The following is a 14303-nucleotide window of genomic DNA, read 5'->3' as shown; positions in this document are numbered from 1 at the left end:
GAAAATCGAAATGGAAGGAACTCATATGGAGTTGATGTTTACTCCCCCTTTGCCTTTATAAATCTCAAGCAAATGCACTGCATTCAAAACACAATATTAAAAATTATAACCGCTGCACCCAATCGCTATCCTAAGGAGGAGTTTCTCAAGAAAACTCGCATTGAACCTTTATTTAACTCTTTCCGATGAAAGTTCGCGGTATTCTTGATAAGAATAGTTATATTTACAGATATTACAAGCGGAAATTTCCACTGCCATACTCAAAAAATATTTCGTTTCCAACCCCACACTAAAATTAGACATTCGGCCTTCCCCATAGGGGCCGCGAATTGGAATTGTTTAACCCCACCCTTGCCACGCCCCTTATCCAACATGGATGGTTAGGACTTATCTCTAAATGAAGAGGTAGGAAAGAGTGACGGGGCAGCGCTAATAAAAGTAAATAATACGAGTGTCAATAGAATTTAAGCAATTAAAAACGTTCTTTCATATTTTCGCATTTAGTATTTAACATACGTGCGCCGGAGCAGTTTTCACGGTATGTCGCTACTGGTGACGAACATCTAACTCAGCAGACACTGATTGTATATTGAAACAAATCCTGAAATTGGATTAGGCATGTGCTCCTGCATGGCACAGTGCCGAAAAAAATGCGATGCACTTGTAAGCGCGCACATGTGAGCGCCCCGTTATATAAATGGGGGGAAAAAAGCGCGCATATATGCGCGCACCGGTGATGATGAGTTAATAAACAAATACTAATAATCCTATTAAACGCTTTAAACAAACCAGTAACCCCAATAAGACATAAAACATGACTAAAAACAAATTCAAAATAGTCAAATCGGCGATAATTCACATTTTTCTGTAACTTTCGCAACGAAGTCGGCAAAAATAGATGCAGTTTGACATCGAATGGACTGTTCTACTTTGAAATAACACAATATGCACGACAATGGTACCTCTCTTAAGTCGAGTGGACACTCGTTTCTCCATTTGTTTCTTATAACACGGCTGAGAAAATGTCTACTTAAATACAGCAGAGAAAAAGAACATTCAGATGATTATATTACCTATTTACATGTTTTATCTAACCGATCCATGCCAAGAAAAAATAAACTTCCTTCAAGAAAAATTGAAATTATACTGAATATTACTAATAAATTTTTTATATAATTAGTAATATGTATATATACATGTACATTGTGTACTTATTTTATCATCACAAGGCACAAGATTAAAGAAACTTTTAACTAGCTTTTTAAGATACCAAGTAATTACAAAAATTAAAAAGATTCCAGAGCTTGGAAAAACTGAAAAAATTTTTTTAATTCCACAAATTTGGAAAAATTTCAGAAATTTGAAAAATTACAAATAATTCGGGAGAATACGTAAAATTTGACAAATTACGATAAGTTCGAGAAATTTGAAAAATCAAAAAAACTTGAGTATCACCAAGAAATGGATGTCCAAACGACTTGGCTCTGACAACATGCTTTGCCTCTACTTATTTAATGTAAATTATGGAACTATAGAAGATGTAACTATAGAATATACAGAAAAAAATAGCAAATAGACTCACTTGTTGTAGAGGACTATGTCCGGCCGCCATATGTGATCAGATGGCACGTGCAACATGTGGACTCCTCCGTATTCCTTCGGCTCCCATCGCAGTTTGTAGTCGTGCCACGACTTGAAACAACCAACACAAAAAATAGAACCATATTATTGGTCCGTTTTGCGAGCTTTCTATTTTCGTGGAAACACAGAAACTCTCTGTATAATACAAAATTTTTTATTCTTTTTATTGGGTGAAATATATGAGAAAAACTTTTTACCAATAATATTTTTCATAATAATCTAACAATTTGTAAAAATAAAATTTTCTCTAACTTCATCCGTATCTCCGCCTTCTCCTTAACTGAATTTTTTGCAAATTTAATAGTACCAATGTCCCATGTCCACAAGCCACCATACCAAATTTCATAAAACTGTAAAAATTCAGTCCAGAGATATAAAACAAAATAAAAAGACGGGATTTGAAGAAGTGGCTTAAAGAAGTCGTGACTTTTGTTATGGGTAAAGCGTCTACACAAAAAGAAAAGTGGTAGTGGAGCGATACACAACCAGTGGAGCTGAGACGATCGTCACATAGTATACCCACACCGTCTCGCCGTGAACCTGTATCAACCACATAGTGGTGACACTGTAGCGAATAGTTCGGCTACAGTGTTGTACTCATAGTATCACCATTTTGGGATGGATACAGATCCATGCTGGAACTGCGTGGGTACACTATGTGACGGTCGTCTTGGCTCCTCTGGTTGCATACCACTCCACTACCATTTTTCTTTCCGTACATCTAAGACGTGGCCTGACCCAGGGAGTGTAGTCTTGATGAAGGCGTGTAGATTTTAATTTGAAGATCACAGCAAAAGTACTTAATCAGTGACATTTTACAAATTTTACAGGACAGTAATTCAAAATTCAAAACGATCGAAATCAAATCCACATTAACTCCTTAACCTACGATTTTCTGTCGTAATGTTATTACTTTCGCTATTTCAAGACTATCCCAAACTGTCAATTGCAGAACTTCCGTTGTATGTACATACCTTAGACCGTATATGCAATAGAAAGGAAAGGCACTTCAGGAATTGAGTGAGGCAAAGGTAACATAGAAAGTGTGACGTCATATGTGGGCAAAAGATGATTCAAAATGGTTGACAAGGCATTAACTTATACTATAAATTATTAAAAATGGTGTAAACATGCTGCGTTCAAAGTTACAAGGAAATACACAATATATAGGCAACAAAATAGTTTATGATAAAAATAACATACACAGCAGGCTGACTAGAACTATTTTGTTTTATAATCTACAATTAGATGTAAATGATTTTATTCCAAACATTTGTGTACTACTCGTATTTTTATTACTCGTTTAAGCTAAAATATGTTTTAAAAGTGGCCCAAGTTGCGAAACCAACAAAATTGAGTTTTTCATTTAATATCATATACCATTATTATGTAAGATATTTTGTTAAGCTGCAGTGAAGTGCTACAACTTTATACTCGTTTCGATAGTGGCATAAATGTTTTCTCTTTAATAAATTTAAATTGCAGAATATGTAGGGAGAAGTTACATGGGGAAACAGCACGAAATAGTTTACTAAAACAGAGTAATAAATATACTTTGAAAGCGATCTAATTCCATTAATATGGTTTATTGCTCCAGATAGAAATGTAGAAAGTAAATATTAATTCCTTAATTTTGCAGTAATAAAAGAATGATTTAATTATTTGAAGTTTCAAGTATTGTAGATAAGAAGTGGGTTACACAAACACCAGTAAGTAGTTGCCCATTCATTAATAAAAATACATAATTAATTAACAAATACTCATATATTCTTTTTTGTTGTGTTACAGCCCTAGTATTCGATACTTGAGTTCGTCTAGTGCACAGTTGTTAGTTTGTGTCACACGCGACGTGAAAACCATGGAACAAGAAGAAGAGACAACTTATATGTCTCCTAACGCCGAGCCATTGGGGTCCTTCTTCCTCGTAAGCTAGTTTTAAGATAACATAACATTGTCAACTTTTGTAAACTATATTTTATATCTCCAAAACGACATATAATTGTAATAACATATCTATACTACCTCTGAAACGAGATATAATTAAATAAACTGTCTGTACCCTTATACGCATATATTTAACTGACGACCTGTCCAATTCCTATTTATACTAATACTAAACCTCATATATTATACGTAATATAGTATGGGATGTAACACAATATTCCATTTCTGAGCGTTGCTCCGAATCCGAGTGACCCTGTAACTTGGTATTTTATCAAAGTCAGCAGGTCATTCATCAGCAGGTGTCAAATATGTGTTGATAACTGACCTAGTCTTTCGAGTTTTATGGAATAGATAATTTACAAAGAAGTAGGAAGACTAGACTATGCCCTCGCGGGTACTTTACTTGAGAACACCAAAACTATCGTTTTCCAAATTAATCAAAATTATAGATGACAGCTTCGTGATTACAGAATACGCGCTATAAATATTACAGAGGTAAGCATCAATTACGACAGGTCATTCGGTCTCACCATTCAGACAAATTCCAATTAAATCCTTTATAAACTGTTGTAACTTTTGCCTTTGACTGTCTTTTGAATTCAAATATCGAATATTAAGCCCATCGAATGTACAGTTGTTACTTAAAGCTCCAGGCGACGTCAAAACTATGAAACGAGAAGAGACATCTTTGTAAGTCTCCTAACGCCGAGCCATTAGGGTCCTTCTCTCTCATAAGTTAGTTTTGAGGTAACCAAACATTGTTAATTATTGTAAACTATATTTTGTGTCTCCGAAAAGAGATATCGTGTAACTTAAACTATATTTGTTATCTCTGAAAAGAGGTAAAATTGTATAACATATTTACACTATCTCCGAAAAGAGATATAACTAAATAAACCATCTGTACCCTTCTATGCATGTAGTTAAGTGACGACCAGTCCAACTATTGAGTAGTCAGAAAAGTCATTCGCATCTATGTTATTGCTATGTAATTTGACAGTTCTAGCTTCATTCTGAAAAACAGTTGAGCGATTTAGCTGAGTTTTGGGAGATTTTACAACAAGCGTAAGATGGAAAAACAAACTGTGCATTTTCGCCGTATTTTACTATTTTACTTCCTAAAGAGAAGAACACGCGTCAAGCGTGTGCAAAGTTGCGTAAAGCTTAAGGTAACAATGCTCTATAAGAACGTCAGTGCCAACGATGGTTAAAAAAATTTCGTGCTGGTAATTTTAATCTCAACGACACTTCTCGATCAGGGAGGCCCATCGAGGTTGATGACGACAAAATCAAGGCATTAATCGGGTTAAATCAACGTCACACGACACGAGAGATTGCAGAAACATTGAACATCCAGCATTTAAGCGTTCACGATCACCTGGAGAAACTAGGATATGTAAGCAGGGTCGATATTTGGGTCCCTCATGAACTCAAATGCGTCATGACTTTTCCGACTACCTAATAATTCCTACTTAAGAATACTCACACAAGGGAACATCGCGAAGTGTAAATCTCCGATTTTTATGAAACTTGGTAGGATTGTAGAGTAGCCGGAAATATTCGATATTTATTCTTTTAGCAACTCTAATTCATGTTAAAAGGGTCAGAATCACCTCCAAAGTTGGACGTAGAACCATATTTCACTTAATATCTCGACAATTATTGTGTAAAGCAAAATGGTGTAAATGGAGCGATTGCGTATTTTTGAACGACGAATCCACCTAGATAAGCAGTTTTTGAAAATATTAATTTGTTTAAAAAGTATGTTAAAAATAGTATATTTTCGTTATTTTCACTGACTAAATGTTGATCGATCGTTTCACAGATTTATATACAAATATTATGAACAAAAACACAAAATACGGGTAAAATAGAATTTTGAATTTTTACGTTATAAACGAAATAATAACATTCCTAGTTAGACTACATTTTGTTGCGAAATTGGGCCCTGAAACGAGTGGCCTTAAGATAACATACATCCTTATAACGTTTCCTTCATTATATTATATTAGAGTGTTTAGTGTATTCTGTATATTATAGTGTTTACGAAATGTATAAATAATAACATCGCTAATAAATACTCGCAACGTCTCGCACTCGTTGCAAACAATACGAGAGGTTTAGTATTAGTGACTCTTGCATATATGAAAATGTAACAAGTAAAGATGGTTTATGAATCATTGTCCATCAAGAATTATTGTTTACTTCATGCAAACAATTGAACTTTTTCCAAAAAATATGGTTTAATCGAATACATTTACAAAAAAGTCCGATAGCTGAATAAGAACAGATACTGACTTATGAAAAAGCACCAGTTGTCGTCTGGGAATGGATAGATTTACTATTGTAATAATTGCTAACGAAATAAGGAAATAAAGTAGAAGTGTAGGACGAAAGCAGACATAACTTCTAATTGTGCGAAACTCCTCCACGTGAGTAACCAGGTTGTTACAATGTTTTCAAAAATGAAAGACGCAAAAGAGGATACAAGTGAGAAGAATTTTCCGATAAATGAAAATTCAGTAGATAATGATTGTACTGCAATAATAAGCAAACCAAAACAGAGAAAAGGGTGCAACACACTGAATACAGAAGAAATTGAAGCGAAGATGAATCCGAGCAAATATTTATCAAAGAATAGGTTTGCTGTGCTGCAAAATACAGTTGAAATGGATATTGAAAATACAACTAAAAAGGACAATAAAAAAATCAATAGCCTGTCATAACTAAAAAAGGCACCAGTAGCAGGAGAACGCTCCCGCTATTGGTCATGCATGGAAATATACAAAATCATAAACTATTTGTATCTCTAATAAAAACAACACAGTAAAACACAAATTTCACATTAATTATCACAAAGATATGATAGACGTGTACAGAGAAGATGAAACTAATTATACAAGCTGTCCTAGACCACCCATCCACCTCTATTAAAATGGTGGATAGTGATTTTTATTGAAAACCAAAAAGATTTTAGTAACTAATTCGAGTACGCTCTGCCGAATGGTGGTAGTTGCAATTTCCGGTACTAACCGAAAATAGGATTTTTTGACTGGAAATCATTTTTTTAAATGGAACTTGGTATTTTTTATTACATATTCAAATTTTACGCAAACGAAAATATAAAAGTTTTATCTCAGATGTTTTTTTCGGAAATGCTTCCATTGGACGGAAAATGAACTCCAATGTATAAATTCACACTTTTCAAATTAAAGATGTAATTTTTAGTAATAAATTTGCACAAGTTACAGGACAAACAGTAAAGAACAATACCTTTCCTTCAATAAATTTATAAACAACTTAACAGAAATAAACTATGGAAATAAACAAAAAGGTAACAAGGATTAATTTTGGAAATAAACAGGAAATAATTAGGTATCTAATATTTCCAATAATTGGAATAATAGGGGAAATTAGGTATCCCCTAATTATAATAATTAGGTATCTAATAGTTCAAATGGGCCGTAATACATAGGTTTATCCTGTTTTAGAAGGAATCGACAGCACGAAGAATTTTATCAGTATTTAACAATCGAATTGTTTCTTTTATTCTTTCTATCATATTCTCTCGAGATAATAGTAAGAAATTTCGAAACATTAAAAGTGAGAGTAGGGGAATACTTAGCTTGGTATATAACCTCTAGCTGCAAAAGCGATATGGTAGGCCTGATAAATAAATATGAATGCAATATTTGGTATAATCGGTACTTTAATAATCGTTTCATGATTGATACACGCATTTTCGAAAAAAAACGTGTGAGACAAAATTTTTATATTTTTTTGCATACAATCTGAATATGCAATAAAAAATACCAGATCCCATTAAAAAAAACGACTTCCAGCCTGAAAATCTCATTTTCGATTAGTACCAGAAATTGCAATTACCACCATTCAACAGAGCGTATTCGAATTAGTTGCTAAAATTTTTTTAGTTTTGAATAAAAATCACTCCCCTGCATTTTAATAGGGGTGGATGTGTGGTCTAGAACACCTTGTATAATTGAGGTTCCATACATGCACAATGAAGGAAGATAAGAAAAGGGTATATGTGATCACAGGTGTACATGATCAAATAGAAATAGAAGATCTCCAAAAAGAATTGAAAGAAAAAGGGATAAACGTTGAGAAAATAGCTAATATGAAGGGAAAAGCAATGACAATAAACTTAAAATTCTTACAAATAAATACAAAACATTTATATTGTAAGAAGATGGTGTGCTTTTCATTTCATACTGTAGTTGCAATAAAATACATACAAATTCATGTTAATATGCTAGAAAGATTTTATAAAAAGTGGGAGATTTCCTTAAACAGGGACAAAACACAGGCAATATTTTTCTCAAGGAGAAAAACAGGTAACATAATACTAAATCCCATAACGGTTTATAATAATTGTATCCAGATGAAATAGATTGTTAAATATTTGGAAATCGTCTTAGATTCCAGATTTTCACATAGACAGCATAATAAAAGAATAATGATGAAAAGATATGCAGTGACAAAAATCTTTATTTCCTTCTTATCCGTGACTCAAAGCTAAATTGGAATAATAAACTATTAATGTATAAAGTTATAATTAGACCTATACTTTTGTATGCTTCATTAGTTTGGAGAAGTACTGAAGAAATCAATATTACTATGTTGCAAAGATTTCAAAATAAGTGCTTAAGATTAGTGTTAACTGAGGATAGATATGTTAAGATTAAGGACTTCCATTCCTAATCAAACATAGTCTATATTGATAACTACATTAAACAAAGCGCAATTAAATTTTATAAGTTACAGCTAAGTGTGAACCCTTTAACTAGTAATATTATACAAGATTACTTACTCAAGAATGAAGTTGAGAAAACAAAATACAAACTAAATTTTAGAAAATGATTAGAATAACATAAATGTTAATAATTAACATAATATGCATTTAATACAAACATTCAGGTAGCTATAATACCTGATTAGCTCATAAGTAGGTTTTTTTTAATATTATTTTTCTTACAAGCAAACCAAATAAGATAGTATTACGCATATTGCACTTGTTAGTTTATTTTTATACCATAGCTGTTTAGGCTCTTAGAAGCAATATTATAATAATAACAACATTATATAGAGTAATAGACCTGTTATGTTAGTAGGTAAACTTCTGAAAGATGGGACCTACTAAAGACTTGGTGTACAGAAAGCAAAAACTATTATTACAAAATGTTACTGTATGTATATTTATGTTATTGTTAATTATAACGTGAATAAAAACTTTAGAAAAGAAAAAGATTTTGACTTATAATCTACAGGTCCCGAGTTTAGATCTTTCGATAGGTTTTTATTCTTTATTTTCAATTTCTATTTTAAATAATTCTAATTTTCGTATACCTTATCACAGATTAGAATTATTTTGTAATAAAAACTTTCCTCATTTTTGGAAAGGTTACATTTTTGTAGTAATTATGTAGAATGACATTAATATGTTTGAGTCATTCCAGCTTCGACAACGAAAATGAAAATACCATCGATGACAATTCTCATAACAAAAATGGTACATTTTTAGAGTTACCATATTTTCTTAAACGTAGACAACATATGGTTCAACTTACAACATAATTGTTCAATTCTCAAAAATTGAAAAATATGCTTCCATTCGTGATTCTGTATCCTTATCGGGTAATCGGATGATTCTGTCACCAAAGTACAAAACAGCTTGAAACATTTTTTAAAAAACGAGAAAAATTTCTATTATAAAACAATTCTAATCTGTGAAAAGGTATACAAAAAAGTATAAAATAAAAATTGAAAAAGAAAATAAAAACCTATTCAGAGATTCGAAACCCAGGAACTGCAGCTTATGAGTCAATACTTGTTCATATTCGGCTATCAAACTTTCATGTAGTTTGATTAAACCATATTTTCTGGAAAAACTCCGATTGTTTGCATGTAGTAAATAATAATTATTAATGGAAAATGACTTATAAACCATTTTTACTTGCTACATTTTCCTCTATGCAAGGATCACTAACACTGAACCTCTCATACTGTTTGCAACAAGTGTGAGACGTTGCGAGTATTCATTAGCGATGTATTTGAACATTTAGTAAACAGTAAACAACATGTAGAGAGACCAGAGACAAATATAACACGGGATGAATGTAACAAACATTATAAAATAAATACTAGTCGATCAATAATTTGTGCTTCCACCTTTGCATGTTATTTCCATCTCTACTTCACATTAGTTTTTGACAACACGTGATAATAAGCGGTTCTTCGTATTTTAACGTTTTATTGAAGTAGTATATTAAAAGTAAACTTGTTGAGGCTGTTTCAATTATACATCCTTTTGTTCTGGCTTCATAAAACTTTTTGACTTTTTTCTGTATTATATTTAATAGTTATTGACCTTATAGGTGAGTATAAAAATTGTTATGATTATAAGTTAAATTAGTATGTAGAACACGTTTATGGAAAATACCACTAGTAGGAATAAAAATAACAAATTGTTACTTTTGTTCCAGTTGTAACTTGTGACTTTCTTCTATGTTCTTTGCTTTATCAAATATGTTCTTTCGTAATAAAATTTTTTGAAGAAAGAACTTGGTTAAGTCACATTTCCTAAATTCTACAAACTAGCGGTTTTAAAGTTTGAAACAAAACACTACAAAATAACAAAAACGAGTCATACAGTTACCAGAAACTATTTAATAACTTTGAGTTTCTCGTTAATTTGTCATTTCTCTGTATACTCATTATGAAAATAGTTATTCATATCTTGGGACTTGTCAAGATTTTCAGCTTTTTAACTTTGGCATACAATAAAATCCTCCCCTTCTGACTACCATACGACATAAAGAACAGAAAATCGACGAAAATGGACTTACTATGTATAAGAACTTAAACATGATCTTCAAATATGGTATTAATGTTTATAGAGTGACCAACATTTTTAAAAGAAAAACAGATCATGGGCTGGCTTCCTAAAAGTTTATGTTAAGCTTATGCTGATATTTATACTTATTTTTACCTTCAAAATACGAAGAAATCCCATTCAAAAATATTCTTTCTATTACTTAATTTAATTTTTAAATTTAAATAGAATGTTATCGTTATTCCTAGTTCATTTTATCGCATGTTACTTTCATCCTAGGGGTAGGGACAAAAGTAACAAATGATATACTTTAAAGAAAGATTTATTTTAAAAAATTGGTGTAATGTATTGCTAGCTTTTTTATTTGATTATGTTCTTTAATAAAGTGGGTTTACTATCGTGTACGAACTTTTTAAAAATTCTGTGAAATTTAAAAGTTATAGAATCAAAAACCCAAATTGTTACGTTTGTCCCTGGTTTCCCCTATCATAATAGTAGAGGTACCGGAAAAAATCTAATATTTCACATAGTGGCGTTTGAGCTTAGTTTGTGCCCAGACGCAGTGAAGTAAGCATCTTCGTAAGTTTTTTCTTTCGTTATTCTATTGTTTAACTTTATTTTTTGTGCAATAAATTTCATTTTATTATTAAGGGTAAAATGTTCAGACCTACAGTAAACAATATTCATACTACTCTTTTACGACCAGGGTTCAAATACCACCAAGGCTACTGAAACAATTAATGAATTTTATGCTCAAGTTGTAACAGTTAACATGTGTCAATTTTGTTATCGAAAATTTAAATCGGACACTAGAGATTTAAGAGAGGCCCCTAAATCCGGAAGACCTTCAAATTTCGATGATGATACTCTGAAATTCCTCGTTGAATCAGATCCACGATTAACCATTGCGGAATTATCGGAGAGACTTGCAACGCCCTGGTGCACAGTGCAAGAATACTTAAAACGCATCGGGAAAGTTAATAGAATGAATATTTGGGTGCCACATGAATTGTCCTTAGCTAACAAAGAAACACGCGTGAACATATGCAGTTCTTTGTTGTCTCGACAACATTTTGCACCAAGTCGTAACTGGAGACGAAACGTAGCTGGAAACGTTTTGCACCGTTTTTGCACCAGGTCGTAACTGGAGACGAAAAACGGCTAACTTATAACAATGTAAGTCAAAGAAAACAACGGCTGTCAACAAATCAAACACCCGTTCCAACTCCTAAGCCGAGGCTAACATTGCGAAAGGTTCTTCTTTGCATTTGGTGGGATATACGGGGAATAATTCCTTTTGAATTATTAAAACCCGGAGAAACAATAAACGCAGAGGTGTACTGTCAACAATTAGACAAATTACACCAGAAATTGAAGGATAAACGTCCAAGATTATTGAAGAGAATGGGTGTCATTTTTCATCAGGACAATGCGCGCTTTCACACAGCTAAAATGACTCGAGATAAAATTCAGGTGCTGAACTGGGAGATTTTACCACACCCTTCATATTCGCCGGACATCACCCCTTCGGATTACCATCTCTTCAGGTCAAGGGAATACAGTTCAAGGAACAAACGATTTCATAACGTGGACGAAATAAAAAATCACTTGTACGTGTTCTTTGATTCAAAATCAGCCAGTTTTTATGAAAAGGGCATAGAAAAACGTTGGGATACAGTTGTAAATAATGAAGGAAATTACACTTTATAATATTCTGCACCAAAAATTAAGAAAATATAAATTTTGATATTGTTCTATAAAATAATAGATTTCTTTCCAGTACCCCTAATACAGTTAAGAGCAAAACTGAATACACATACGAAATTTTTAGGTAAATAATATTTTATTTATTGTTTGCATGTAGAATACAGAAAAGAACGAAATATACAGTATTAAGTACAATGTTTTAACTTTTCAAAAATTTTCAACGATCGTAATATTCTTATTATTTTGATACACACAAATTTTTTTGTGTAGTTGGTTTTGCACCGCGTTAAAACTGTTATGGCGTCAAACTTTAAACACAATTTTTGTGAACAATACCCGGCAGTATCTGTGACCGGGAGTATTCTAATAGTTAATTCATTGCTGTTTGTGGAGTGATACGTACTAACATTCTGCCATGAAGCCATTATCTAAAACTATAAAGGATAATATTATTTTCCAGTTAAAGTCTGGCTTATCGACATGAAAAGTTGCTAGAAGGTTTGCTGTTAGTCAGGCAGTAGTGCATAAAATACGAAAATGATATTGCAATGATGTTCCTACATCTTTCGGAGATCGGTCAAAATTATTATCTAGCCAGGACAAGCGATGATTGACAAAGTACATTACTTCAGAAGTCGCGACGATGGCATCAATGGCTGCAAAGCTGTTACAAAGTAATATTGGAAAGAAAATAAGCAAATGGACGGCTCGAAGAGCACTAAAAGAAGCTAATTTTATATCAATAGAAAGAGAAAGGAAATCTGCCCTTTCAAAGAAGAATATGAAAGCCCGTTTGAGCTTTGCAAAAAAATATGTAAGTTGGAACATTGAACAATGGAAGAACGTAACCTTTTCAGATGAGTGTAAAATTAATCGAATTTTATCGGATCGTCGATTCTGGAGTTGGAAAAGGAAAGGTGAATTCACGAAAAGTGAATTAAACCACGTCATGTTAAACAGACAGTTAAATTTGGCGGTGGTTCAGTTATGGTATGGGTTGCATTTCGTCGTATGGTGTAAGTCAACTGTATCGAATGGAAAGTAAGGTGTACCAGTACACTTACAAGAACATTTTAGAAAAAATCTACTAGATACAGTTGACAATATGCCAGTACCAGAATGTAATGTCGTTTTCCAACATGACAATGCCACCGCACATTCTGCGAGGAGTGTGAAAAATTGGCTATATGTTCAACCATTTCAAACGATGGCGTGGCCTCCTCAAAGTCCAGACTTAAATCCTATTGAGAATGCCTGGACATATTTAAAAATGAAATTAGCGAATGACTATAATACTCCACCAGCGACAATAAACGATTTGTGGGAAAGAATGCAAGAACAGTGGTATTCAATTACTCCACAATACTGTAAAAATATAGTTTTAAGTACGTCTAAACGCATTCAATACGCATTCATCACCAAGGCCAAAGGTTTATCAAGGAAGTATTAAATTTATAAAAATTTTAAATATTTACTTACAAATGTTTTACGGTGCAAAACCGACTACAGGGAAAAAAATTTTGTATGTATCAAAATAATAAGGATATTACGATCGTTGAAAATTTTTTGGACAGAAAACATTGTACTTAATACTGTATACATATCTCATTTCTTTTGTATTTTATACGCAAACATAGAATAAAACATTATTTCTGCAAAAATTTCGTATGCGTGTTCAGTTTTGCTCTTAACTGTAGTGTATAATGACGAAAACATTATAAAGGTATATGTTTTTCTTAAGACCACTCGTTTCAAGGTCCAAATTCGCACAAAATGTAGTCTAACGAGAAATGTCATAGATTTGAGGCTTTCACGGCCAGGCGTCATACAAGAGACTTCCCGACGTTTCGCTAACATTACAGCTGGCTTCTTCAGGAGGTCAAAAGACACACTGTTTCAGTTACAGGACACGGCTTACACCCGAAAGCTTCAACAATGAGGAATATCATTATTTCGTTTATAACGTAAAAATTCTATTTTATCCGTATTTTGTAATTTGGTTCATAGTATTCGCTTATAAATTTCTGAAAGAATCAATATTTAGTCAGTAAAAACAATATATTATGTTTAATATATTTATATATTTATTTATTTATATATTATGTTTAATATATTTTTTAAACAAATTGGTATTTTTAAAAACTATTTACATTCGTCG

General features: G+C 32.4%; 1 protein-coding gene across 1 annotated transcript in view; it reads right to left on the bottom strand.

Annotated features, from left to right (window-relative positions):
* Nachralpha4 (nicotinic acetylcholine receptor alpha4) overlaps positions 1 to 14303 on the bottom strand; it is a 160436-nt gene that overhangs the window by 137548 nt on the left and 8585 nt on the right. The window contains exon 4 of the mRNA XM_076391263.1: positions 1583 to 1692. Coding sequence (XP_076247378.1) covers positions 1583 to 1692 — 110 coding nt within the window. The remainder of the gene's footprint in view (positions 1 to 1582; positions 1693 to 14303) is intronic.

The sequence above is a fragment of the Calliopsis andreniformis genome, unplaced genomic scaffold, assembly GCF_051401765.1.
Source record: "Calliopsis andreniformis isolate RMS-2024a unplaced genomic scaffold, iyCalAndr_principal scaffold0022, whole genome shotgun sequence".
In the NCBI taxonomy this organism is placed as follows: Eukaryota; Metazoa; Arthropoda; class Insecta; order Hymenoptera; family Andrenidae; genus Calliopsis; species Calliopsis andreniformis.
This window is presented reverse-complemented; position numbering and strand designations above follow the sequence as displayed.